Raw genomic sequence first — 27,125 nt, forward strand, 5'->3', positions numbered from 1 at the left:
CTCTTTTTTCCTTTCCCTTCTGAGGTCTAAGACTCTCCATTTGTTGTTTAGCACTGAGATTGGTATGAAGTTTCACTGTAGARCTGTAATCCTTAAAGGGAACCAGAAGAAACAGTTCATTTGGTTTCACTAGYAAGCTAGAAAGCTAATACAGAGCCATCAATCCTTTTCACTCAGAAAGGGGAAGTCTTACAGGAAAGACTTTTTTAGCTTTGGTTACTTCTTGCAGAATGACATTCTCAGAAACACATAAGCTATTCTGTGCCACATCCCTCTGACAGAAAGGCACAATTTATGAGAAGAACATTCATAAAAAACCAAAAACCTGTCCTAAAAGAATAAAAATTAAATCCAGAGGCAAGTCAGTATTTCTTAATTTGGGCAAGACCTCCTCCGATAGTCCTCCTCCCCACCCCAACAAAAAAAGTAGCTTTAACCTTTATAAAATGAAAACAATATAGGAAAGAAGTTCCTATAGAAAGTTGCAAGAAAGAGTAATAAGCTAAGATTGTTTTTCTAGGTACTTCATAAGCTAGATATTAGAGCAATCACAATCCATCAGCAGCCTATGTGTCAACAATAAGCAAGCAAGAGCAAGCATTTAAAAAAAAAAAACAAAAAACACCACTTTCAGCTTTCTTCTCCCTGCCTGCTTGAGGTCTAATGAACAAAAATGCACGTGGCCACGTAGCAGTGAAGTTGGTCATTTTGTTTAAAGTGCTTGATGAAAGCAAGGAGATTATTAGAAGTGATAAGTTAATCTGTTAAAGTGTAAGAGATACATTTATCATTTTAACACACAAGAAAAAGGGAGCATATTTCACATTTTCTTATTCCATTAAGAATGCAAGACAGCACTTCAGGGTGAAGGCCTTCTTAGCTGTAAATAGTTCATAAAACAGTTTTCCTACATTTCTATGACAGGAAAACATTTTACACACAGACCCAGGAACAAAATCCCAAAGAAGAAAGTATTATTATAGCTAAGGAAGACTATGCAGTATGGTTCCTACTTATTAAAAAAAAGTCTTTGGAAAAAAATGCTGTTTAATACTTTCAAAATCTTCAAATGCCCCAGTACTATATACTTTACAGTAGAAAAGCAAAAGACTTTGGAACATGGCAATGCTTGGTTTTGGGTAGGTCTTCTTTTTCTTAAGACATCATCTTTTTCTTACATTCCACGGAACAAAAGACCATTCCTTCTATTGGCATAAACTTCTGGCCGATGAGGCACTTGCTGCAGCAGGAGCAGAGGAAGCACTCCTGCGTGGCGTGCCAGTTGAAGTTGTTGTAGGTCACACGCTGAACCTCGGGATCGATAGCATTATGGCAGCCTTGGCAAATCTGGTAAGTTGAAAGAATGAAGAGTATCAGTAAAGCACTGATAGCCTCACCACAATTAGAAAAAAAAAAAAAGCTCAAATTCTTGATTTTGAGAGAAGAGAAAGGTGTTAAGAAGCAGTGTTCTATTTAAAACTTTAACTTTGATTTTTTTTTTCCTTTTCTAAAGCAAAGTTTTCAAGCAAAATGAAAGCTAGGAGATGAAAATAATATAACACAGAAGTTAGCTGCTGCTGGAACCAGATTTCAAGTCCATTAAGGTGTGATGACTTTCTAGTGTCCAAAACTGCATACGAACTTGCCATGCTAAATAAAAGCATGGATAAGASACATTTGGAATGACAAATAAAAAAATATCTTTTGGTTCATCGGCAGGTGTAAAGCCATGGCACAGAATTGAAGTTTTTTCTAGAAAATTTAATGCAATTCACCTCATCCAGACTTTGCTGTCAAAAGATCAACTAGATCAAAACAGCTAATGAAAAGTCTTCAAAGATAATTCTTCATACCTACATGAGAATAGCATTAACTGTCTCTAGCTAACTAGAGATAACAGTTTCTCTCCATTAACTGTATAAACAGTCTAGATGCACATCAGACTGAACTCACAATAAATAACAGTTTACTTGGTAGTAGAAGACTTTCTGAATTATAGAGTTCCTAACATAAGTAGAAATTAAGAATGCTCTTAATCTCATGCTCTCCCAAAACTTACTTTATAAAATTATTAAGCTTCTAACCATGAGCTGTTTTGYTACAGCTCATGGTTAGAAATACACACAAAATAATGAAGTGCCTAGACTGCAGCTGCCACTGCTGGCTTTTAAAATACCAAATAATGAGTTTGAATCTCACTGGTCACAATTAGCTATAATTGACATTTAGCTGTGCTATTCATCATTATATCTCACTCAGTCTGCGAGACAATCCTGCTCATCACTAGAAAAATTAGATCTATTTTCAGACAATGCCTCCAACTGACACACTCACAAAGTGCGTTACAGCACTTTTTAATCAAGTTATGAAGTGATAAAGCATCTGGCTGCTTACAAGCTTTTTAGGGGGAGGGAGAAGAGGAATGACTGATTTTGCCTAAATTTCCATTCGATTTATATTTCTTGGATACTCTCACACACAGAAAAAAAGTAGAAGCTTCATGATCCATACATATACTCCCTTCTTTCACAGCACCAATGTGCCTGCAAAGCCCTTACCGCAGCGTGGTTCTTCACATAGCATGGTTTACAGACAGGCTTGTCATTCACCATTACATAGATTTCCCCAGCCAAAACACAGTCGCAGTCAAAACAGCAGAAGTGCTTCAGATGCCAGTTTTGACCTTCTGCTTGAGTATATTCATTGCTGAATATTAGCTAGGAGGAAAATGCAATAAACATCAGTTCGTGAGTTTGAATACTATTTCCTTCAACAAATATGTTTAAAGATCCCAGACAGACCCCACTTCAATTTCAATTTATTTCAGCAACACAAATGAGTGTTCATTTCACTTCTGTCTTCAAAACCTTCCAATTCATTTACTGAAAACAGCAAAGGGCAAGGACATGAGGCAGTGTTTTCTGTATTCTGCATAAGGTGTGATGTGGTAAGGCACTCCACCTAGTGTCCCTTCAGGGGGGGACAGTCTGTGCTTTACACACACATCCTTGCGTGGCGCACAAAGACCCCCAATTCCAAAACAGAACTCCCAGATTTTCCTGAATATCAATTCTAATACCCTGTAACTGCAGACTGCTCAGTCTGGTGCAGGGACATCATTCCCCAAACTGAAATACCTATTCAGCTTTCAGAATGGCAAACCTGTGCCCTAAAACAGAGGCATCTTGTCCTACCTCATCACACCCAGCACAGCGAGGCTTTTCACTGTCACAGTAGTGTCTCCCACAGTACAGGTCACCATTCTTCCAGAAGTAGATCATGTCTACGAGAAGTTCACTGCAAGTGCAGCAGACAAAGCAAGCTGGGTGCCACAGTTTGTCATAGCCGGCCCGCTCCGCGTAGACAGCGGGGTCGCCTTCTTTCATGTTCAGCTTGCAGCGATAGCAACACTGGAAAGAATTTATTACAAAATTAAGTRATTCTACAAAGAATTATATTTACTGTAATTAAGCATGATCTATGCATTTCAAAAATTCCCTTTTCCTAGACTGAAATTAAAGCACTGCTTTGCTTCTATGGTCAGATAATATGACATTATGCCACAGGACAAACTTAACTAGGCAATTCAAGATGATGCACATACTGACACAGCAGTAGCTAAATGGATTATTGCATTTTGCCMTATTTGCATTATTGAAACTATAGGCTAGTTACTATAAAAGATTCCTGGAGATCATTAAAATGCATATTTTGTCTATAAGTCTTGCATGCTTAAGAACAAGGCACTTCCATCAAAACTAACCAACTAGACTAAGACTGGAATACGTGACAAGAGAACAGCTGTGCCCTTGTAGGTCATGAGAAGATCAAGCCTTATCACCATCATCAACAAGGAAAAATTTATTACTGTTAATAATTCAAACTCACTCTGTTTAAAGCTGCATTCTAGGGCTGCTCAGTCACTTATGGCTATTATCCAATGGGCTGTGACTGACCATCTTGGGATGAGGAGAGCAGTCGTGGAAAAAGGACTAAATATTTTATGAATACACTATATTACAATAGTCCCCCCAAATTCATAGATGGTCTGCTCTATATCCTGTGAGAAAGAGCATTTTGTCATCAAGTCAAAGAATACAGGTGGCTTATGTAACTGAAATATAATTTCACCTATGGTTTAATCATCCATTTTCCATTTACTGCAGTTCAGGCATTTTGTGGACTAGGCTGAGCATTCCAGAATAGTTKTCTCCACGATCCACTCTAAAAGTTCACCCCAAATCAACAATTTTAATACATTATTTAAAAAAGTAGTCTTAGCTGTAAAGCTCACTGGTCATATTCTCACACTTGCTTCAGACTGACAGCTCCAAAATACATAAAGATACATCAAAAGGGTTGAGAAAACAGTCCATAAAACAAATAAAACTGGACGCATAAAGACTTTTTTTTTTATTAAAACTTTGACTTCTTCCTACTCCAGAACGCATACTCCCATGGCAGCTGGTGGGAAATTTTAGTAGCACTTCCCAGATCAGCACATGATGGTGCCTTTAAGTATTACTTTTAGCATCCTCAGTCTTAGAAGGCTAAAAAGGACAAAGACAATGATGTTGATGTGGTCTACTTTAAAGCACTGAGATGCAAGAAATGCCAAAGAACAGATGCTTTCAGTGAGGAAGATAAGTAATAAGAAATAATCTGTAAGACAAAGATGCAGAACTAATGGATAGGAAAAAAAAGTTAACAAGGAAAATGACTGTCCTGCCAGGGGCCTGGCAGCTCCTGAGTCTGTGGTTCTGAACTGCTTAAAAGAAAAAGGCAGAGATATTCTCAGCTATAGCCAGCAGCATCTTCAGTCCCATCGCAGAAATCACAAATAATCCTTTAAAAGAATATGCCTAACTTCTGTTTACATAATAGGGGTATGTAGAAACATAAAATGGAGTGTGAGCTTTTGAGTTGCTTGTTTTTAAACTTCTTTTGGATCGCAGAGCACAAAGGATCTGGCCTAAACTACAGCAGCCATGTTAAGCCAGGTACACGAGTTAACCAATTGCAGCAAGTGGGGACAGTCAGAGCTAAGTTTTAAGTGTTCACTTCATATGCCAGAAATAACACAGTTAAAAAAAAACACAAAAAACCCCACACGCTCAAAAACATTTACTTCAACTATAACAGCAAAAAMCAGTATCTTTACCTACAACTTGAATCTTACTTCTCTCCCCTCCATAGAGCATCCTAGAGACGAATCATTTTTGTTATTTTGGTACTCAGAGCACAAAAGAGTAACACTGATGAAAATCAAACTACAGAAGCTTTTGCCAATTTCAGTTTGCCCAGAAAACAATTGAAGAGTGAAGGGTGGCTTAAGGAATTGCTGATAAGAAACTATTTTAGTTTTATATTTCACTTTATGAATCCTAAATTGCAGCACAATAACAGGTAGCTGAGACATACACAGCTAAAGTTTGCAGGATATGGCCTTAATAAAGCAGTTCTCTCCTAAGTGTAGTTTTAGCAATATCAGTGTAAAAAAAGGTAATTTTCCATTACTCGTTTTGTTGAACTATTTCAAGCCAGAAATCACATGCCACAGAAAGAAAACTCATCTGAGCAGCTGGCCAGTCAATACAGCAGTTCTGCAACTCTGCAGTGTTGCTTGCTGCGGGTGGGAAGGGCAGGTCTGACTTTACTATTTCTTAATTTCAATGTAAAGACAACTTTGCAGTTGTGTAATCCTGGTGCTTTTTTGAGGAGGAAACCACACAGGCTACCAAAGTTAAACTAAAATCTTCAAGTCTTAAACTGGTCCTTAAGATTACACAAGTTTTTTTCATTATTATTATTAGGCAAAAGCCACCCTATTATATTGCAACTCCTATCTAACATTCCATTCAACAGGTGATAATCTAGAAGGATAATCTAGGAAACTGTTTGTTGCAATTTAGTAATTACCCCAAGTTTCTAGGCAGACAYGCACATTTCCAGTTGCCCCTCCCTTCTTTCTCTCCTCATATTCTTAGCATTTCCAGTTAACAAATAATATTAATCGGATTAAAATGACCAAATTACCACCTTTCCTTTCTTATACTCACATACTGAGATGCCTTCTGATCTCCAGGCTTGCCCTCCATTGCTCCTACCGCAGCCGAGGTGCCTCTGTCACCATTATTCACGTTATTCTTGTCAGCAGCTTTCGTCTCCACCTCACCAGGAAGCTTGACATCTCCTACGCCGAGCGCCTCGCTCTTGTACTTCTTCACAAACTGCTCCATCTGCTTCACTTCACTGGGCGAGAGCTCRTGGCATTTTGAAGGATCCTGATCGTGAGCGGGCAGCTGCTTTGCCAACTGTTTCTTCCTGTACTGCGCTCCTTCTGAGCCAGCAACRGGCTGTTTCTCCTTTGGAAGCATCTGCATATACTGCCTAGCCTAAACCAAGGGGAATTAGACATCAGATGCCATTTCAGCTACAGACCCATCCTTTTTAAAACAAAAAAGTGACTGAAATGGGCCCTACTGTTGTTAGCGACAGTCAAATTTGTCAAAAACAAGGTTCTTTCCATAAACACTAAGCTCTCAAAACACAGTAAATGGAGGGAAAAATGAAGCAGATGCATTAATCTGCTTCTTCCCAGCACGAGGGACAGGCTTTCCTTTAAGCCTTTTGCACCATATAGAATACTTATTCATTTCAAGAAATAATAATTTAGAACAATAATTAACATTTACATAACACCTTGTCTCCTCTGTTTAAAAACCACCCACTGATCACCAGGAAAGCTTTAAGAAGCAGAAACTGAAATATCTTGCCTRGAGCACATAGCCCATTGCAGCAATAATCCTGGCCAAATAAAGAAAACTTTGTTTTAATACAGCAAGGACAAGTTCAGGAGGCAGAAACTGTAGCTGAATGTTAAGTCACCGAAAATTTAGATATGGAATGTTTAATTCATTCACTGAAAAATGGTATTTTTAGAGACATGGGTCTGAGCTAAACCTTGCAGCATGGATCACAAAACCCAGCAGTACAGCAAGTTAGCAATTAAAGCCTGAAAAGTGAAACAAAATCCGCAGAAGGCTATTGGCCGTCTCATCTACAAACACAGTTGGAAGAAAGTTTTTCTTTTGGATGTCAACCAAGGATGTTCTTACCATATACAGTAAAAGCTATACGCAAGACTGTGTTTCCCCTTGATTTTAAGCAATGACTTTCTTTTAAACCTACAGTCCATCCATTTTTTCTTTTTTAATTCTAAAAAGGCAGCATTATAAGCTGTATCCCAGAAGGTTTTCAAACAAAATCTTATTTTCTGGTTAATAAAGATAACAATATTCAAAGTTATCCATAGAGAAGAGCTACAAGAAGCAAGTTTATCCTTTGATTTACCCTGCTTCTCCTTTTCCCAACGACTCCTGCCTTAAAGAAGAAAGAGTTTTGACTTACAAGTGTCTGATTCTGAACAGGAGGAGCCCACTCGTACGTGACAGTATTGATGGATATATTCTTCTTGGCTGGCACTGGATTAGTCAGGATCATGACATTCCGCTTGTACATGGGGATGCCATCGTTCTTCAGCTTTGCAATGAGGGTGGTGTATTTTGTATCTTCAAAGAGCTTTCCCACTTTCCGATCTTCCTCATTACTTGTGAGAACATCATGCTCCTCCTGTCCACATTTGCAGTTACGGCATATTTTTCTGAAAAACAGAGAAACAGGAGCAAATTTACAGCCTCAGCTGCAAACTACATCTCACACGAACCTCATGCACAGTAACCACCTCTGCAGGAAACCCAACCCTTGTTTGCAGTGTTTTGGCAAATAAGTAGATGTTCAATTTTTTCAAAGACCTTTTGAGGATACTCTTTATTACTTCTGTTAAAGTTTTTGTTCAGAGAGATAATGGTTATAAAGAAATTCATCTCTTACATTAGCACTTTTTAATAAGGCATCATCCTTTGTACTGAGGCTTCAGAGAGACCTTGCAGATACCTGTCTGTTATCACCCACCTATTGGGTTAATATGGTTAGAGTCATCTCTCAGTTAGATCTAGGTGCACCCACATGATGATCAGTGATCATTCAGGATTTGGCTTGTAAGGTTCTTTGCAACACACAATTTCACAGTCTATATTTTCCACGCACTCCACTATACAAGGTATTTATCACTTGCTTATCACAGGGCTGTATTTTGAGTAATATTTTCAGATTTCCTAGAAAGGCAAACAAGTGCATGGCCATATGCAAAGTGTAACTGCACCAAGACATGTCCTGAAGTTTGGCATTAAGAGAAGATGAAAGGAGTGCAATTAGTTTGTAGACACAGCCTTTCAAACAACCAAGCCAGAGGTGCTCTAGYACACGCTGTACGGGGAACTTCCACAGATGACAACCTTAAAAAATAGGGGAAGCTCCACTTATTCACATATAATTGGAATTATTCTTTAGTATACAACACAACACACTTGAACTCCTGGAATTAAAGGGTTTTAGGTAATAATGCATTAGTTTAAGCCTAATTCACATATAATAAGCAGAACCGTGAATGAGGCAAGTTAATTTACTATGTATTAAAGGATTTCCTAGAGCTTTCACTCAAGCCATAATATATGAAATCAGGAACATTTTAAGATTTTTTTTTTTTTAAACAAAGAAAATTGATCCAGTTCCTGGATCTTTGTTGAGCTTGAACAAGAAATATTTTATCTCATTAAGTATTCTGTAWGTAATGAAGAACATAATATGGATCTCTTTAAAATGCTTTCAACCCTACCCACCAGAATTCATTTAACTCTCATATCTACACCTGGCTTTCCAAAATCTTAAAGACAAGGTATATAACTTAAGCATGTAAGAAGTACAAGCCCCGACACACCACAGGAACACACCATGACTGACACAAGCCCATTATAGGATAGAGAAGGGAAGAAGAGAGGGGCCCTACATAGAGCTGGTCACATAAGAGGCCTAAGAACGTGACCAGCCCCAAAGGTACACACTGCACATGACCAGAGGTACCCTGTTTCACAAAGCTTACTAACATTTTAGTTGAACAGCTGTGGCCCTGGTTCAACAACCATAATTTCTTATGAGGTAAATCAAATTATGAAGTCCATCTGTATCAAATCAGTTAACAGCTACTAGAGGCCAATCTCTAGAAAGAACCAGCAAAAAAATACCAAGAACCTATTCCCCCTGCAACAAAAAACTYCACAAAAAGTCATAATCAGGGTTTTGTATATGTATATATTAGAGAAAAGGCTTTTTTTTTTTTTAAAAAAGGATTCACACTTGCTGTTTGGAAGCTTGTATGATTTCCAATTTACTCCCACAACAGAAAAACAAGATGCACAAATTTACAAATTTCAAAATTAATATTTAACTGTGAACCTGTTACTGAGGAAAAGCGCTAAGYCCTTTGCAACCTTCCAGCTTATTAAAATGTTTGGGCATGGACAAGTATAGCCCATTAAGCCTAAATAAGTTTGGCATACATATACAGTATCTATATATTACAGACACTGCATCTCTCGAGCACTTTACAGTACAGAATTCATTATAACAAGCAACATCATTTTTCACCAGTTCCAGAGATAACACTCCTGCTCTTTAAGAAGAAAGCAACTTATGCTCAGTTTGCTCATCTTTTAAGGTATAATCATATGCACTTTATTTTCAACTCTTAATTATGTCTTCACAACCTAAAGCTAATTGGCAGTATTGGACCTCCCCTTTTGTGGGTTCTATTAACACATCCTTCATTACTACACCAATTACTAACAGGCACTTAGATGCCCCGCAGTGTGCCTGAACCTTGACTTCAAGCACATATTTCATTCAAGCAATTTTTTCTTTTTAACCAAGTATTTTCCTCATTTTAATGCAAATTTTTAGCAATAATCAGCCCCAATTTTAGCCTTGCCTCCCGACAGGCTGCACCCTAATACCCGAGGTGACAGAACAGAGGTTCTTGGGCAAACTGCACAGACGGTGCAAGCRAAGCTCAGTCCTGCTGTGCACAGCTACCATGTTTGCAAACAAACCTCAATGAAAATGCTCAGAAGATTTTGAGAACCAGCTTCCATTCCCAAATAGGGAAGTATCCTGACTCAACTGCTTTTATCCTCAATGCTACTTTAAAGGCATCGCATATCTCAGGAATTTCAGTATTTCTRAAAGTTTTAGGGTTTATTTTTGTCCCGGTAAATTGATGAGGAAATACTTGCAAACAAATGAAGGAATACAACTCGTCCTCAGATCCTTCCTGGGTCCTATGGTGAAACTGTCATAAAACTCCTGTGGTTTATATTAAAAAGAATGAGATCATCATTGAGTCTAGCCCAATTGCCTTCTCCCTCCCATCCCTAACTTGCTTATATTAAGAAACTGACTGCACACATTTCAGTCTAATGTTTTCCTCCTTGCCTGAATTAGAGGCCAGGTACTGCCTTTTACTTAGGGCTGCTCTAATGATTTATAGAGCAGATGGGTTATGCAGGATGCTGCCTACGTGCAGTCTGCAAGACGCCACTACAGGGGCTACAAAGCTAGTAGTGTGAGGTGATCCTGTCATTAGGGCTTCTTGATAATCCAGATCTCCAAACGTAGGAGAGAACAATCCAGAAAGTAYGTGGAGGAAGCCATGGCCCGGATAATCTCAGCAGGCTTTAGTAAATTCACAGGGGAATCCCTGAGGCTGCTGCTGTTTTTCCCATTGCCCCAATCTCCACTGGATCTCAGCTGCGYTATATGCTTTGCAAAGAGCCAGAAAAGGTTTTCACTCCTTAGTTATAATCCCTTTTCATGAATAATTCCCAGGTCTAAAAGATAACCAGCTGGCATTTACACACAGTACTTTTAATCTGGAGTACTGTTCTCAGTTTACACAGGCCTTCCTCTAAGGTGCCACATTGTGAGTCCTGTTCACTAGGAACAGTCTCTCCAGGAGGAAGGACAGRCCAAGTGCCTCTCTTCAGGCTACATTAGCTCATAGTTACTTTACTAGGATACAGTCATCTTAATTTAACTCACCAGACTGAGATGCAGTAACAGGGAAAGCAAAGGAAAAGGCTGTCCCTTCTCCCCAGGCCTGCTTTCTCTAGAGCACCTTCACCAAAATCATTACTGAAGAAGCAATTAGAAATTACTGTTCATGTGTTTGCAGCTCTCAGCATTTGAGCAAAGGATATGAATATTCCTCCAGTCAAATCTTAGCAGGTTGGAAAGATTGGCCTGTTCAAAAAGGACAGAAGTGAAGGAAGCTTCAACCTTTGTGCAACTACAAAGTGCACATTACTGTTAAAATCAGTCTTGGTGGGTTGTGTCCTTTTTCAGGTCCTGGGCAGGCAAAAAAGGGAAGGAGGAAAGGACAAAGATTCTGTCTTCTCAGGCCTGTGAAGTTTCCATGTTGTGACTTCCTATAGAACTCAAGGATCAAAGATTTCCAGTTTCTTCTCCAAAACCAAATYTCACCTAATCCCTATTTTTTAGATTTTACTCTATAGAAGAAGAATAATAATTCAGTCCATCAGCCCTTCTACACTGTTCTTGCAATTCTCTACAGTGACAGAAAGCATTTTGAAGCATGAAGGAGCCCTCAACAAAATCAAGGCAAGACATAAGCCTCATACCCTCTGAAAAACATTAAACAAAAATTCACCCTTTCCATGATGTCTTTTGTTACAACAGCTTGATATTAATGAAGCTATTGCAAAGCAGCAAGTGCACTGAAGGAGCCTCAGCAGCCACAGTCTTGGAGAACATGAGAGCCAGCTAAGCTGCCTGTGCCTTCCAGGGACTGCGTCTGCACGCAGGAGTCAGATGCCGACATGGGCATTTCCCAAGATCAGGATTCTGGTCTCCAGAAGCTTTAAGAGCTTGGCAAGGCATGCAGGAGACRGTCAGCACTTTCCAGTATATTTTGAGATAAATGAGAATGTTCCCTCCTGCTGGCGGGAGCTCGTCTCCAGGCCTACACCTCCATCTAGCAGGATATTTGCTCCCAAAGAACAAAAACCCCTACAGCAAGCAGCACTGTCAGCAATCCCTGCTCCTTTAGCAGAGGCAGTGCTGCAAGCTGAGGGAATTTCAATACCTGAATCAAGACCCTGCTAAACTTGGAAGCTTTATTCCAAGGAAAATTTTAAAAGCAAAACACTTATTAGTATTCTGAGATAAAAAAAAAAAAAAGGTGATTCTGTGATCATTTGGTTATTGTTGTGGTGCTTGGTGTAGCGATTTGCATTTACTTTATAACAGGAGGATTTCATGATTTTAGAACCAAGGAACAAGTTTCAATTGGGCTTTGTTCATCCCCACTTCTGTGCTAGCCTATTTTAACAATTTTGTATCTATATAACTGTCCCATACATAGGGCCAAGAAATATAGCACCTTCAAAGCCTTCAAACCACTAGCTCTCCTGCATACTACACCCCAGATGATGGGGGGTATTTTCTGAACACTAAGATTTTCTGGATAGAGAATAGGATATAGTTGCACTGTGTTAAACTCTGCCATCACATGGACATACTTGCACTCATCCCTGAGCTTTCCAGTATGAGTGCTCAGAATTTAGGCTCTTTGATGCAGAAATAAAAAGAGAAATAACACTACTCCACTCTGATAAATGCTGGAGTTTTCGCTCTTGGGTATCCTGGAGGGAATGGGAATTATGGCACCTGCCTCGCTGYGCCCAGGAGAGGGCAGTGTTACCCTGCACAGGCTGTGGCTGAGAGTAACGCCCAGGCATGCTGCACTAGGAAGGGGACCAACTGCTCCCCAGTTAAACCCCACAGCTTTAACTGCGCCCCTAGCCACAGTCCCCAGTTCAACATCTCCGTCTTACGGGTGGGAAAGTGCATAACTATCCACAGGAGCTCAGGTTTAGCTACCAACTTCAATGGTAATATTCTTGTGCACTTCTGCTAGTTGGATTTCTACTTAAAAGAGAGTTTCAGCTTTTTAGGGTAAGTGAAGAGAGGTTCTGATTGCTAAGTATGCAGATACTCCAGATCCATCTTTCTGTCCAAGGGAAGGCTCCTATCATGAAAAGCATAYGTTAATATTTTTCCTTTGCAAATTGTTTATGTAGAGCTGATTTAATTGGCTTCAGATTTGCATGTGCTTGCAAAACGGCCATTTTCCAACAGAGCACAGAGAAGCCCCGTGGGTTCTTTTTTCAGAGGTGGAGTCCATGCTGCTCTGATCCCAGAAAGAAGCATCTTGGACATGTTGTAGCCTCCCTGTTGCACGGGTTATACCACAGCATTTCAGTTTCCAAATTTAAACTTCAGTATCAACTATCCAGTTGGTATGATAGAAAGACTGTTTTCCTATTTTTTTTTCCTTACTTGCTCTTTAAACCCTCTGCTCTCCACAGACACTCACTTTGCAGGAGCACAAGTGCCCTGAAGAGCTGCATATTCAGGATCTACCACAAAGGAYCCTGATCTCAGGAACTCAGGGCAACAATCAAAAACAAACCAAAAAAAAMCAACTAAACCTCTCAAGAGGCTGACATTGAATGAGATTCATCTTTTTAACCTAGTAAATATGCCAGTAAACATATCAGCAATATATAACTATATTGCTTCTTATTCCAGTTTCTTTTCTGCTGAAGAATAAACTAGGAATTACCAAATCCCTGGATAATAGAGCTAAAATAAGAGAAACAGAAAGAAAGAGGGAAAAAAAAAACCACAACCAGCACAATATTTTTCACTTGCTATTTCCTCATCTCTCAAGTAGAAACAGACATGACTTCCCATCTGTAGATATTTCTGTATTTTAAAAATTCTGTTTTATCAAACTRCTTACATGTGTACAAGTTAACTTTGTTATATTTTTCTTGTACAACATCCATAAACCTCGAGTGACTATTTGCTTAAAAAGTCTTTCCATAAACTACCCCCATCTTTTATACCAATAAATAGTTAGGATCATCTTAAGATATTACCATTACTGAAACCACCTGGTCCGCTATTTATATTTTGTTTCTGTAGTTACATATTACAGGCACTTAACTGAAAAGCTATAACCTCAGCCTTACATAAACAAGCCTTTGCCGTCTGTTTTGACATGTTATTTTCTAAACTCATTCTCACTCCCAGCCAAGTACTTGGGTATAGATCTAATAGATCTATAGGTCTTAGGCCTAATCTGCATATAATGCCACTCTGGTAACATTGGAAAGACTACAGTAAAACAAATGTCTACAAAAGAAAACCCTGCTGTGGATACAGTAATGAGCAGAGCCATGGAGCACTGGGGAAATTTAATTACKCTCACCAGTTAGCATATGCTAACACTGCTGACATTTATTTGTAGACTAGTTGCTTTGAAATTGGTGCTATTTTTGCATCAAAAACCAGAATAATTTCAAAGCATTTGCAGGATAATTAGTGAACCGAGATAGCTAAAGTGAACTGAAAGCTGGTGTGTGTTAAGGATTTAGTAAAGTGATAAGTTTTAATGGTATGAAAAGTTCTTGCAGAGGTAATGGCATAGATCACAGTGTAACTTATTCACTGCAGAGATCATCAGCTCTTACAACATCCAAGGTCAAATACTATTTTATAAGCTTCCTTAAAATATGACACTTCCCTCCCTACCACCACCACTCCCAATATCCTTTGCAGATGCATGCAAAGTTTCAACTTCTTTTGAATGCAGATAAGGTAATTTTAAATAAATTCCTAGATCAAAGGCTAGGTATTTGGCCAGAAGCTAAAACAACATTTTGTTGCTGAGATAAAGCATATTCTTCATTGTCATCTCTCTCACTGTAAGCATACAGATTCTCTTCAATCATACTTCAACTGTTTGTTGAACTGATGTAAATGTTCAACAGAAGTACTACCATCAATTTCAATGCAGATGAAGAATATACTCATAAATAGCTACCTACTTAAATAGCTACCTACTTAAATGCTGTGGTGCAATGCTGCAAAGAAACCCTGGACTTGAATCTGAGCACACCTTTCTGAAGTGTATGCCAATGCTTTTTTATTGCACCGTTCAGACATGTGCCACAACATGTGATACTGAGCCACAGCTCAAGATATCCAGTCACTTACCTCCAGAAATGAAGCTCAAATCCTTCACATTTATCCTTGCATTTCAAGCARGGAGCACCAAATCCTTGCTCATGGCCCAGTCCCATCTGTTTAAGAACAAACAAAAGCTACTGTAAATTTCAAGAAATAAGTTACACGAATGATCTTACTGATTCCCCTTTACAGCAGACAGCTCAAGCAGAGCTTAACAGTTTGACTAAGCTGACATTAGGGTAGTGTTTTTGGGTTTGTCTAGCCCTCTGTTGTAACTGCAGGAGCTTGTTCACACAAGCCCATTTGCAGGGTTGAGATGGCAGGAAAATCACCCTTAGGCAAAACCAAACATCTCTTGGCAACTTGTTTCCCCAAAGGAGAAACAAGAGAATCTGCCCCAGAGGAAGAGGATTCTTGACACCCCTTAGCCTAGGTCTGTGCCTGCAAAACCACAGCTCGCAGGGCCAAGATCAAGGCAAGAGACACTGAAGGCAGTTGCCAAGACAAAGCAGTTGGYAACACACGACTTTATAAAATATAGATTGATAAAGAAATGGATTCCACCATTTACACACACTAATTTGAGTAACTGATAGGAATACAGAACAGATCTCAGTGATAAATCTGGTATTTCTGGGTGCATCTGAAACTATTCTACCAGTGATTGACAACAGAAGACATCTTTCAAATCTTTGTTCAGGTCAGAAAAATACCTGGTGGTGCAGAGTAAAGGCCGAGTATTCACACAATATACAAACACATCAGCAAACTGAAACAGGTAAAACACACTGAAAGTTAAAGGTGAAAACAGGCACCAGCCACCACCACTTAAGCACCTGTATAACATACTAAATTTAAGTTGCCTCTGGCTCTGTAAGCGTTTGGGGAAGCCTCGGTCCTGAAGCAGACCGAGGGCTGTGGGCCCTGCTGGGGGCTCGGGCTCCCAGCCCACAGCACAACCCGCCCAGCGGCGCGCGGCGGCCCCGCCTGGCAGCACTAGGGTCCTCACAGCGCGGGCTCCCCTCTCCTCGGCATCCACCACGAGGGGAAACTGAGCTAAACGCTGAAAAGTTCTAGTCMTAACCTAATTTTTAATATTAGAGTCAGCAGAACATAGTTAGATGTGATAATATTGTCAAAGAGCCTTCRGGTTAAAACTAYGTCTGAAAAGTCACAGAATGGYTGAGCTTGGAAGGGACCTCTAGAGATCATCTAGTTCAACCCCCTGCTCCAGCAGGGACACCCARAGCAYGGGGCACAGGGAGGCATCCAGGTGGGTTTGGAAGACCTCCAGAGAAGGAGACTCCACAACCTCCCTGGGCAGCCTGTTCCAGGGCTCCGTCACCCTCACAGTGAAGAAGTTTTTCCTCATAAGGAGATGGAACTTCCTGTGTCATGGTCATGGTGTTCCTGTTGTAAACACAAGGATACAAACACTTCATCTTCCAGTTCACTTCTTCCCAAAAAGTAGCAGTTTATTCGCAAATGACTTGGTCAGGGCAGGCAGCACATAGTGCGCTGCAGGGAAGACTATGCTTTCCATTATTTTATAATTCCAAGGATAACTGCCTCCACAGACATTAGACATCCCTAAGGAATTGAGAAGCTTTCCTGCAGATAATAGGCTATTTAGAAAGAAAAGAACCTTTGCAAACCATGTAGTTGTATGCTTACAACTCCAGGGCAGAGCACTAAATTATTTCTTCTTCCTTTCTTATTTGAAATAGTAAAAACATTCCTGCTCTGATCACAGTGACACTTTTATTAGCTGAAGGAGTCCAAATATTTGCATGCTAGCGGGGCTAACCAGAAGCCAGCACACTAGACATGCAAAAGATGAAAGCAAGGAACTATCTGCAAAATCATAGTCTATGTTTTTGTTTATGTAAAGCTAATCATAGCTTGCTTCCAGGGAAGGGGGATGTCTGCAGGGGTCCTCTCATCCACACACCTATCACATCGGTGCTGTACATCAGGAAAAACCACCAYGGGTTCCCGTCAAGTCACACACAAGCAGAGTGAAGGGCTGTCCAAACTGCCTTCTGAAGAGGAGGAAGCTAAAACCACACACAGAAAAATCTGCCTGTCTTTTTCCTTCTTCTTTCTTCATGACAGGTTGTTTTAAATTCTCCTCCCAAAACACTGTTGAACTTAATGTGCTTGTACTGCCCRCACAAATGCGAAAACAACATTGACCCAAATAGTTTTCTCCATACTCCAGCTACAAACTGATAATGTTTGGGGGAGGGAAGAAGGGAACAGTAACTATTATTTTAATTAAATACTTTCAAGTTATAATTTTATTACACTGTTATCAGAAGGCTTGGAAGCCTACGATCTCTTGTGCATGGACAACAACGTGCACAGCACACAAATAACCTTAACACTTTTTTCTAAAGAATCATCTAAAATGCAAATTTTCACAGTATATATTTTTTTTCAGGACTCCTAATATTTACAGGATTTTTTAAGGCTAAAAGTATTTGTCCAAAGTTAACATCCCTTTCCATACGAGAAGTCTGCTTACCTTATGGAAGAGGCTTAGTCTAGAAGAAACAGGCACGTTCAGAAGCAAGCTAGACCCCACACCACATGTTCAAAGCCTCTGCCTTTGTTCTCACAGAGAAGCTATTTGGCCATTTTCCACAAAGATTAAAGCTAATTAAAAGAAATAATAGTATACTTTGCTTTTGAGGTTGATTCCACATGTAACAGTTGGTGTACCTCATATTCTTGCATCACACTGTAACAGGTCTCAGCAGACTGGGCATAGGAGCCTCAGAACCAACTGCCCTCTCATTGCACACTCAGGACCAGAGGGCACCTACAGCCACAACACGTTTGACCTCTGCTCTTGCCTATGTTTATTCCCCATGACTCCCAAGTGACACATAACTGGCTGAGAAGCACCGAGTGGGCTGAGTCTAGAAGGGGAATGCGTGTCTGAAAACAGGATGGAATCAATTTTCCCCATAAATGGAATTATGGGAGAAGTGGCATAGATAGGTCAGCTGTACGCTTGCCAAGGAAGGTTCCTGCACGTCAAATGTCATTAATTTTTATTTCATAGGAGAGCTATCCCCAAACCATCTGGTATTACTAACATACCCAATACAGATTTAAATAATCTGAGAATGGAAGACAATATAAATATTATTGGAATCATCTGTTGCAAGCTGCTTTCAGCATTAAATATTCCTCAAGGGCAAAGAATTTTAAATGGTTACAGCTCAGTGAACATTACTAAAAAAACTGCTCTATTTTAACTTGGACTGAAGTCTGGTGTCAAAAGTTGACTATCTTTACATTATGGAGCTACATAGCTCTCATCTTAAAAACCCACATGATCAAATTCAAGCATTCAAATTCAAGCATTTAATYGTTTCTTCAGATGGGTATGACAAATGTGACAGCTGCTATGGTATTGTTTAAGCCCAGATTACCAGAAACAGTTACTGTTAAGTTTATTGAACATTCAACAACTCTGTTCTCGACCCCTTTTAATGYAAAACCTCTGGCAATTGCTGAAGTCTTGCCTCCTTAAAAGGCCTGCACTCCTTTTCAATGATCACAGGAAAATTTAGTTTGAAGAGCCTCTCTCTGGTCTCAGCTGGCCTCTAGTCCAACTGCCCACTCCAAGTCAGTCCAACTAAATCAGATTTACCTAGGTCATCTTCCATTTGTTTTCTGGATACCCTCTGGAGACAGATTCCAAGCTACTACAAAGTTGGTCCACAAAGTGAAAATAATTCTGTGTTTACTCAGAATTTCCTATGTTGCAATTTGTGTCAATCGCCTCTATTATCACCATACACTAAATGAAGAATAGTCTGACTCTGACTTTCCTACTCCCTCCCACTAGGTAACTGGGGACAAGTAACACCAAGAATATGTCAGTGGAACTCCATGAGAAATCTTCAATAAATTGTTAGACAGTTAACATCAGTCCTCTTCCTCATCAGAAACCCAGTACTTAACACACAGCTACTCAGAGTTTCCTTCCCCTTTAAAAAAGAACTTTTTAGAAACAGAGGTAAGGAGAAGGTAGAAGAGGAAGCTGTAACAAAGAACCACAGCTTTGCTGTTYCCAGGCCTCCCTCAAGACTTATTTTGCCTCTCTGGGGCCTCACCAGAGATCAGAGGARCAGGATCAGAGCTGAGTAGAGTCTTGGTTCCCTTCTCCTCCCTCTCCTCCATGAGGGGATTCCTGTATTATCTGTCAGATGAGCTGTATTAATCTCCCATCAGGTCACAGGCAGTAAGATGCAATATYAGTACTTAGCCTCTGCAGAAACAGAAGTACCAAAGCACTCCCACCGTTTGAGACTGCTCCAAAATTTGAGAAGCTGTGGTTCTGCCTAAAAGCTTTCTTTTAAGTAGAATACTCAAAAAACCTTTTTTCCCCCCCATTTGTACTGATAATGTATAAGGAAAAAGTGATCATTAGTGTGCCACAATAACAATGAACCCTAKCACAGACTTAAAAACTCTTTTTTTTTWAAAAAAAAGACTTTTCCCCCATTGCCTTTGAGTATTCAAACAGCAGAAATGAAGAGATTCTTCATCAAGCTATTCTTGGATTTACTACAAAACCCCAGGGCTTTTTCAGTTTGGTGACTGCCTAACTATTAATCCATTTAGATGTTAGTGGGTGCACATAAAATTGTCATTTTTTCCATTCCATGCCAACAAAAAAACCTCCTCCATTAAAACTGTATAAAAGAATAAAACTAATGAAAAAAGAGTCATGTGTTATGCAGGCTTTTTGCTGAGGTGAGATCTTGCATCACTATATTCTCTTCCAGTAGATTACATCATTAAGAAAACACATAAATTTGATTAGGTTACAAGATTTAACATGGCTCTTCTGCTTTTAAAACTATTGCTTGTAATGTTGTACTGAAAGAAAGAGACGGAGATCATAAAAAGTGATTCTATCTGGACAATGTTCTCTCTCAAGACTTCTATGGACACCATGTGAAAAAAGATGCAACAACAACTGCAGCGAAGAGCAGGATCCCACAGAGCATTCTGTATCTGTTGTTTAACATCTGTCTATTAAAATTGATGGCAAGTCTGTTCTAGTATTTTTAAAAATGCACTTGGATCCGAGGAAGATTTTACTGGGATTAAGATGCAGAAGCTCTTTTAAGGAACTCCATTTGCACAGAAACAAGAATCCCAAAAAGTACTTGCATCCAAGAGAAATGTGAAAGACGTTCTGAGCAGGACAAGCACAAGCATAAATCAGGGAGCTGCAGACTGCCATAGTACACAAGTGCTAAGAATTTATTTTATTATGATGTCTTCAGTTAAATATCACACAGCTCAGAATATAAATATTTAAGGCATCGCTGCACAGTCTACCATGAAGAAACTAACAGCTTCTAAGGATTTCTAAACTAGTTAGAAAACAAAAGTGGTGTTTATTCAGAAAGCCCACTATTCTGCTATGCTTGAATGCAGCTGACACATACTATAATACTGTATAAAGCACCAATAGAGACCCATCCATCAGTGAATGCTGCAGAAGCAAACTGAGACTTAACTCTCTTTACTGCACAACCCTCCAACCCCTCCAAGACATTTATTTTGAGTAAGGGTTTCTAGGAAAAACTGATTTGCCACAAGGGTGCAAGTCACCATTGCCCATTCCACCCAGCCCTACCTGTTTTAATGGTTTAAAATAATCTGTATCACAAGGAAGGATCAGTCATGCAGAAGTTTAAGGCTGTCTTGCAGGAGCTTCACAAAGCAGAGTTCCATGAGCACCACGCATGCTGCAGAGCTGAAAGGAGTCAGGAGTACACCACAGATGACAGCTTCCCTCAACAGCCTGTTTTAAAAATGCTTCCTGGGATGCATCTGTTAGTTTGCTTAGAAGAGGGAGCAATAACTACTTTGTCAGAATACACACGCACAATGTTTGAATATCTGTGCTCTGATCCAGCTGCATCTTCCAGCACCAGATGCTCAAGAACAGGCCTGAAAATCTAATCACTCATTAGGACACAAGGAAAAAATATGTATGGGTGTGCATAAATATGTAYAGAAATAATATGCAGCTTTTTTCAGTTAGTGCTTCTAAAAAGTTTCAGTTAGACRAGCTGAAAGCAAGGCACAGGGGGAAGAGTCAGGCAGACATAACAGACCACCAGAAACACCCTCACAGCAGCAGCCAGAGCACAGTTAATGTTATGTGAAATTGCCATGACAGAAGGGTCCTTAGTCCGTGACACTGGACCAAGTCCGAGACAGAACTATCGGGCATGACAACCCTTCCCTAGCACAGCCTTGCTCATCTCCAAGACCTATACAGACCTTCATATTACGGCAAAGCTTGCAAAAATGTGAGGCATCTATGTGTGCATAAACACATATGTAAAATACATACCTTTAAAATAAATTTTGCGATATGCGTGACATGTTTTAACCCTAACCCCTCCCTGTGCTAGGGCTTGTAAAAAACTCAGGAACAACCATTAAGTGGAAAAACATGTTGAGTACCTCTGAGGAAAAAGAAATGTGGTTTTATCAACTTTCACCTATAAAACTTGGCTTGTAATTTTTATACTAACTTTTTTTGTTATTTTATCAAGCAGTAAATGTAATTTCTCTCTCTAGCAACGTCGGCACAAACAGAGCTTTTTGCCACTACCACAGAACCCTGTTGCTTAAAGCAAACTTTTCAGCTCACCAGGAAATACTTGGCTTATAATTATGCCATATCAGTGTTCATCTGATCTTTGAAATCACAGTCCAGCTAGTTTCTTGGCTTGCTGTCCAGCCTCTTCATAATATTTTATGACCAACCACCTGGGGAATCAGAGAATCAAATGAAAAAAAATGTAATTTAGTCCCACAGCCTGTGCCAAGCTAATATCCAGCAACATACACCCTACTATTTTTTTTTTTGGTCTATCATTCAGGTATTTTGGAAGACAAGTCACGTCAGTACTACATTTTCATTTGTTTTTTAGTTTTAGGTGTGTATGGAGGGGGCAGTAAGTTTACTTTATTTCTGTGTCAGATAAACTCTCACCTCCACACCTTACTCTTACCTTTCTTTGCAGGCAGAACTCACCCATGAATCTCTCTCTACATTTCCTTAATCTTATTACACACAAAGAGCAATGAAAGAGCTTTCTACTATCATAGGTCTCCATGGCAGCAACACCAAAGCAAACACTGACATCAACAGGAAGCTCAGCCCAACCGATATGAGATCATACTTTGCAAAATACACATACCATTGAATTTGCTCCTATATATATTCTTACTCAACTTTCTTTTATCACTAAAGAGCCTTACAGTTCTCTGAATTAACGATGTCTGCAGTGCTATCTGTATTTGGCTTTCCACCATGAAGAAACAAACTCAATACACAGTCATGAGCATAGGAAAACTGCACAGCCATTACTCATTAAAGAGCAGACCTTCACCTTCTCTTCCCCCCAAACTCCTATCCCTGTTTTCTACCATTACCACAATGCTGCTTTTATAAAGCCAATACTATCCCATGGAAGTTTTTAACAGAACAGCAGTACTTGCTGTCAGATCCTTGCTCTCCCTAATAAAGCACAAGACCCTACCGCAAGCAGGATTACAGAGCATGACCATGACCTAGTGATTCATGCTATAAAGTTCACTGGGGCRACAGACAGAGCAAAAACACAGATTAGCAGAACTTTTTTTTTCCCCTAACAGGATATTTAATGAAGCATTAAGCCCTCAGCTTTCCTACGGCCACCAAGTGAGGTTCAAGAACATTGTGCATATTGTATTCAGAAGAAACGGAGGTCTGTTTGCTGAACAGGCACTCTTCAYGTTAGGGCTGTTCTCAGCCTTGAGTTCAGCTGTGGAACTGCTTTGCGTCTGCAAAGCAGTCCCCACGATCCTTAAATACAGCAGTGAAATCCAATTCCTCTGCTTTTTACCTTTTTTTCCTTTAAAAAAAAATATGCACTTAATGTTATACTCCTCTCTCCTTTAAATAGTTAGCATAGCAATTAGATGTGAACTAGAGGATRCTGAGTACTTTGCAACTCTGTTTTTACACTATTTACTGAGAGAATTGKTATTTTGTGTCTCTAAAGAGCAAGGTGACCTCAGCCCCTTACACATGTTTGTGATTTTGAAAGAACATACTCAGCAGATATTCTCAGTGCTGAAAATTCACGTTGAGATGTGTGCAATTCCTGACCACTGTGGTGGTCCAGAACCCCAGACAGGAGACAAATGTGGCTCTAAGGCAGACTTGCTGAGTCGGCTACTTGCCGAGATGGCAAGACGAGTTTTGCAGCACTAAGAAATGAAACAAAGGCAGTTACATTAAAAGCCTGGGCTGAAATTAGCATTCCTTACAGCCAGGCTCTGAAGAAAGCTGTGCAATACAGGGCTGCTGCTCATCTCTCCCAAGACAACAGTAACCCCAGCTATTTACTGCTCAAAAGGAGGCTGAAGCAGCGCTGGGAGGGTGGAGCAGCCCTTCTTCCTGCCAAAGGTTGTTTCAGCCCTCAGCAATTAGTGACACTTGGGCAGTGCCACTGTTAAAGTGAGCTAGAAAATAACTATGTGGGGGAGGGAAGGAGAAAAGAAATAAAAAAGGCTTAAAAAAAATAAGCACTGATGTGAACACTGCACACAGATTTTCCTGAGCCAGTTCTGAATTGTTCTCTTCTCTTCTTAGAGAAGCATAGATATAAACCCATTATTTACAATACTGTGAATGTTTTCTCCTGCATAATAGCCCCTACAAAGCAAGCAGCGTCTTTCCAAGGAGACAGCGCATATGCACACAGCYGAGGAACAAGAGATTCAAGGACTACGGATGCTTGGAAGAAGATAATCTTAGAAACGTCACCTTGGAAAATCTTTAGTCTTCCAGAAGCAGGGAACAGCGGCCTTGCTGTGCTGCTCTATGCAGCTACACATGAGACACYACGGGCAGGGGAGGAAACCACTGGCCGGTTATCAGCTGGGTGTTTGTCCCACACCCTGTGCCCAGGGCACCCCTTTCCCTGGGGCTTTCCCAAATTGAAGGGCTGCACCCAGTGCRGCACCTTCTGCTACCCGTAAGCGCAGAGCTTTACATACTGCACCAGGTCTCCAAGAACAAGGGCACTGCAACATGYTGGGGGCAATGCTGTGGTTCTTCCTTCCCCTCTGCTCCTCACAAGCTTCTTGGAAGTGGCTAACGACAAGGGCATCCAGCTGCTCATTCCTTCCTGCCACACTGTAAATAGTTTCTAGTCATAATATTAGCATCATTATTATTAATAATAATAAAAGGCTCAGCACAAGGTAGCAAGCAGCTTCTGTGCAAGWGCAGCAAGTCAAGCCTATTTGTGCCACAGGTGTAGGACAGGCTGGGCAGCATCTCYACGTGTGCTCAAGTCGCCCACTACTGCTGAGGGATTTAAACCCAGACCTTATCTGACAGGCCCAGCACCCTTTTAAGACCAACTTCCCCTCAAAGAGTGAATAGATTATGGACTTTGATAAGCTTAACTGGTACTTACTCTATTGTAGATTTAAGTGCTTATGCATAGAACACACATGCTCACCTTATTATGGATAGCTGAACCATGCCAGATCATTATCCTGTTTCTGTCACTGATCAAGAACAGATGCCAAAAAATGAAGAAATACAGCCAGAAATACAGCCAGAAAGACTCAGAGCAGCAGAGCAGGTACAACGGAGACTTGCCAGAAGAACTTCCCAGCTTTCAAGAAGGGAAGAAGTTTGCCAAAAAAAGGCAGGAGGAGAACGGTAGAAATAAATGGGTTAAGAGAATGGGAGTTAAAGCATGGAGGGTGAAGTCATACAGTTTTCGTACAGTTAATGAGGGTTATGACTGCAACAAAAAAGCATGAAAGACTTTTTGCTTAAATACCAAAAATTAAAGGAAAAGCTTCAGTGCAGAGTATGTGGTTACACAGAAAGACCTTCCAGTTTCCCTTTCACTGACTCATCACAGGTCGACGCCTAATGCAGACTGAGGTTTACCCAAGTTAAAAAGTGACAGAAAGTGACAAGAGATGTGTACAAGAAGAGAAAAAGAAGAGTAAAGAGTTCTAAAAGCACATACTGGAAATAAATGGATAGAAAAATGGTGCAGCTTTTCATACCATGAACAMTTCTTAGCTGTATTAATACTCCTCACAAAGGGTAGAACCAAACAGAATAAGTGACACAAACTACTTGTTTCGGCACATACAACTTTCCAGTAATTACTGCACAATTTGAAGCAGATGTCCAGTGATGACAAGTTCACTCAAGCCAAGGCTCTGCTATCAGCAGATCTGTATCAGGTTTCCATCTATTCTCACTTTAGCTGGAGGAATGCCATAGCTTTCAAGAACACGCATCTCAGCTCCTGGAGCTCAAGCAACTTTCCTGGAAAAGGCACCTTGTTGCTGTCAGGTTTAAGGTTTAGAAGGGGCTTGAGGACATTCAGCAAGGTGATTCAAGCAGCTGGACTGCRGGAGGTGCGAGCAGCCCGTGTGCCCGGCTCCAGCAGCCTGTACCCTGCTGTCCTGGGATGCATGAGGGATGTGGATTCTCCAGACCACAGCTCTCATCCACCACCACAAGCGGGGACATCATCAAAAAACACAAGTGGGAGCTCGCTGCTGGCCCCGGCGGTGCCCCACAGCCTGCCAAGCTGCAGCACCGCTCCTGCGCTGGGCTCCACTTTAGCTCAGAGGCGGGTAAAGCACACAGGGACATGAAGACGCACAGGAGAAAGAAGAAAAAGAGTGGAAAAAATGCATTTAATTATACCTACCCACTAGCCAAGGTGCCATTAAGAAAAAATAATGGGTTTAGAAAAAAAAAAAAATAGAAAAGCAAGAGAGCCGCTAAGCTTCTATAACGGGGGAGGGCACGGGAGCAGCAGACGCATTTCCTGCGGCAACCTGCGGCCCCTCCTCGGCGCTGTGGCTACCTGTTAGCGCCGGGGCCGCACACCCGGGCGGGCCCTTTCCCCGGGCTTCCCCGGAGCCCCGGCAAACGCGGCTCCGCGGCGGGAACGGCGCCCGCTCCGCCCGGGCRGCGGCGGAGGCGGCGCGGCCGACGTTACCTTCTTCACTTTGCTCTCCAGGTCCATGGTGCCGCCGCCGCCGCCGGGCTCGCGCCGTTGCGGAGCGTTGCGGAGCGCTGCGGAGCGTTTCCACGCCCGCGRGCAGCGCCGCCGCTGCCGCCGCGCTCAAACTTCCGCTGCCCTGCAGCAGTGGCTGCAGCCGAACAAAGGCAGCTCGGCAGCCAATCCCCGCCCGCGGGCCGCGGGCGCGCGGCCAATGAGCGGCCGCGGCGCCGCCCCGCCCGCCCCGGCGCGTGGCGGGACGGGGCGCGGCGCGGCGCGGCGGGGCCGCCCGCGGGCGGGGCGGCGTCGCGGAGCGGGCGGCGGGAGCGGCGGTTGTGGAGCGGGGCGCCGGTTGTGGAGCGGGGCCGTGTCCCGAGCCGGGGCGCTCCGCCTGCGGCTGGCGGGGAGGGGAGCAGCGCGGGGCCGCCGCCAGCGGCACTCGGTGCCTCCCCGCGGCTGGAGCGTGGCCCCAGCCCCGCGTGCTTCCGGGCCGCCCCGTGCTTGGGGTCTGGCCGGGCAGCATGGGCGCACCTGCGCTTAATAAACTCGTTAGGATAAATATCRAGATGTCAGGAAAAATCCCTACCTGGGAAGAGCCGACAAGCGCTGGCACAGGCTGCCCGGGGAGGTGCTGGAGTCTCCATCCCTGGCCGTGTCCGGGAAGCCTGGGGATGGGGCGCTTAGGGASCCGGTTTAGCAGGCAGGGTGGAGACAGGCTGGGCTTGATGATCTTGGATGGCCTTTTCCAACCATAATGAACCTACAGTGGTCTATGATATTTGATTTAATACTTTAATATCACACATTTTCTTCTGTTTCTTCTGATCTCTGAAAGGCATGTCTGTCCAGACCTTATAGGTACCCCAGGCAGTGCTCAAGAATAATTTGTTATTCTGTCACTTATCTGAAATAGCTCATACTCCTTTCATACACATACTATTTTTTTCCTAAGTAAGCTGCAGGTTACTCGGTTTCTTCTCAGGAAACCAAATGTRTCTTTACTTCAACGTCTGATGTTTTGTTGTC

The 27,125-nt window shown here is 41.5% G+C and overlaps 1 protein-coding gene across 1 annotated transcript; it reads right to left on the bottom strand.

Moving 5' to 3' along the window:
- TES (testin LIM domain protein) lies at window positions 1-26,230 on the bottom strand. The gene is made up of 7 exons (XM_026033231.1): window positions 26,097-26,230; window positions 15,040-15,125; window positions 7,411-7,663; window positions 6,060-6,395; window positions 3,195-3,410; window positions 2,559-2,717; window positions 1-1,347 (listed from the first exon to the last, which is right to left on the bottom strand). Exons 1-7 carry the CDS (start codon window positions 26,121-26,123, stop codon window positions 1,156-1,158), a joined length of 1,269 nt encoding a protein of 422 aa, XP_025889016.1. The 5' UTR covers window positions 26,124-26,230; the 3' UTR covers window positions 1-1,155.
- Window positions 26,231-27,125: the final 895 nt, after the last annotated feature.

Source organism: Nothoprocta perdicaria, unplaced genomic scaffold (assembly GCF_003342845.1).
Source record: "Nothoprocta perdicaria isolate Ctin4 unplaced genomic scaffold, notPer1 scaffold_125, whole genome shotgun sequence".
Taxonomy (NCBI): Eukaryota; Metazoa; Chordata; class Aves; order Tinamiformes; family Tinamidae; genus Nothoprocta; species Nothoprocta perdicaria.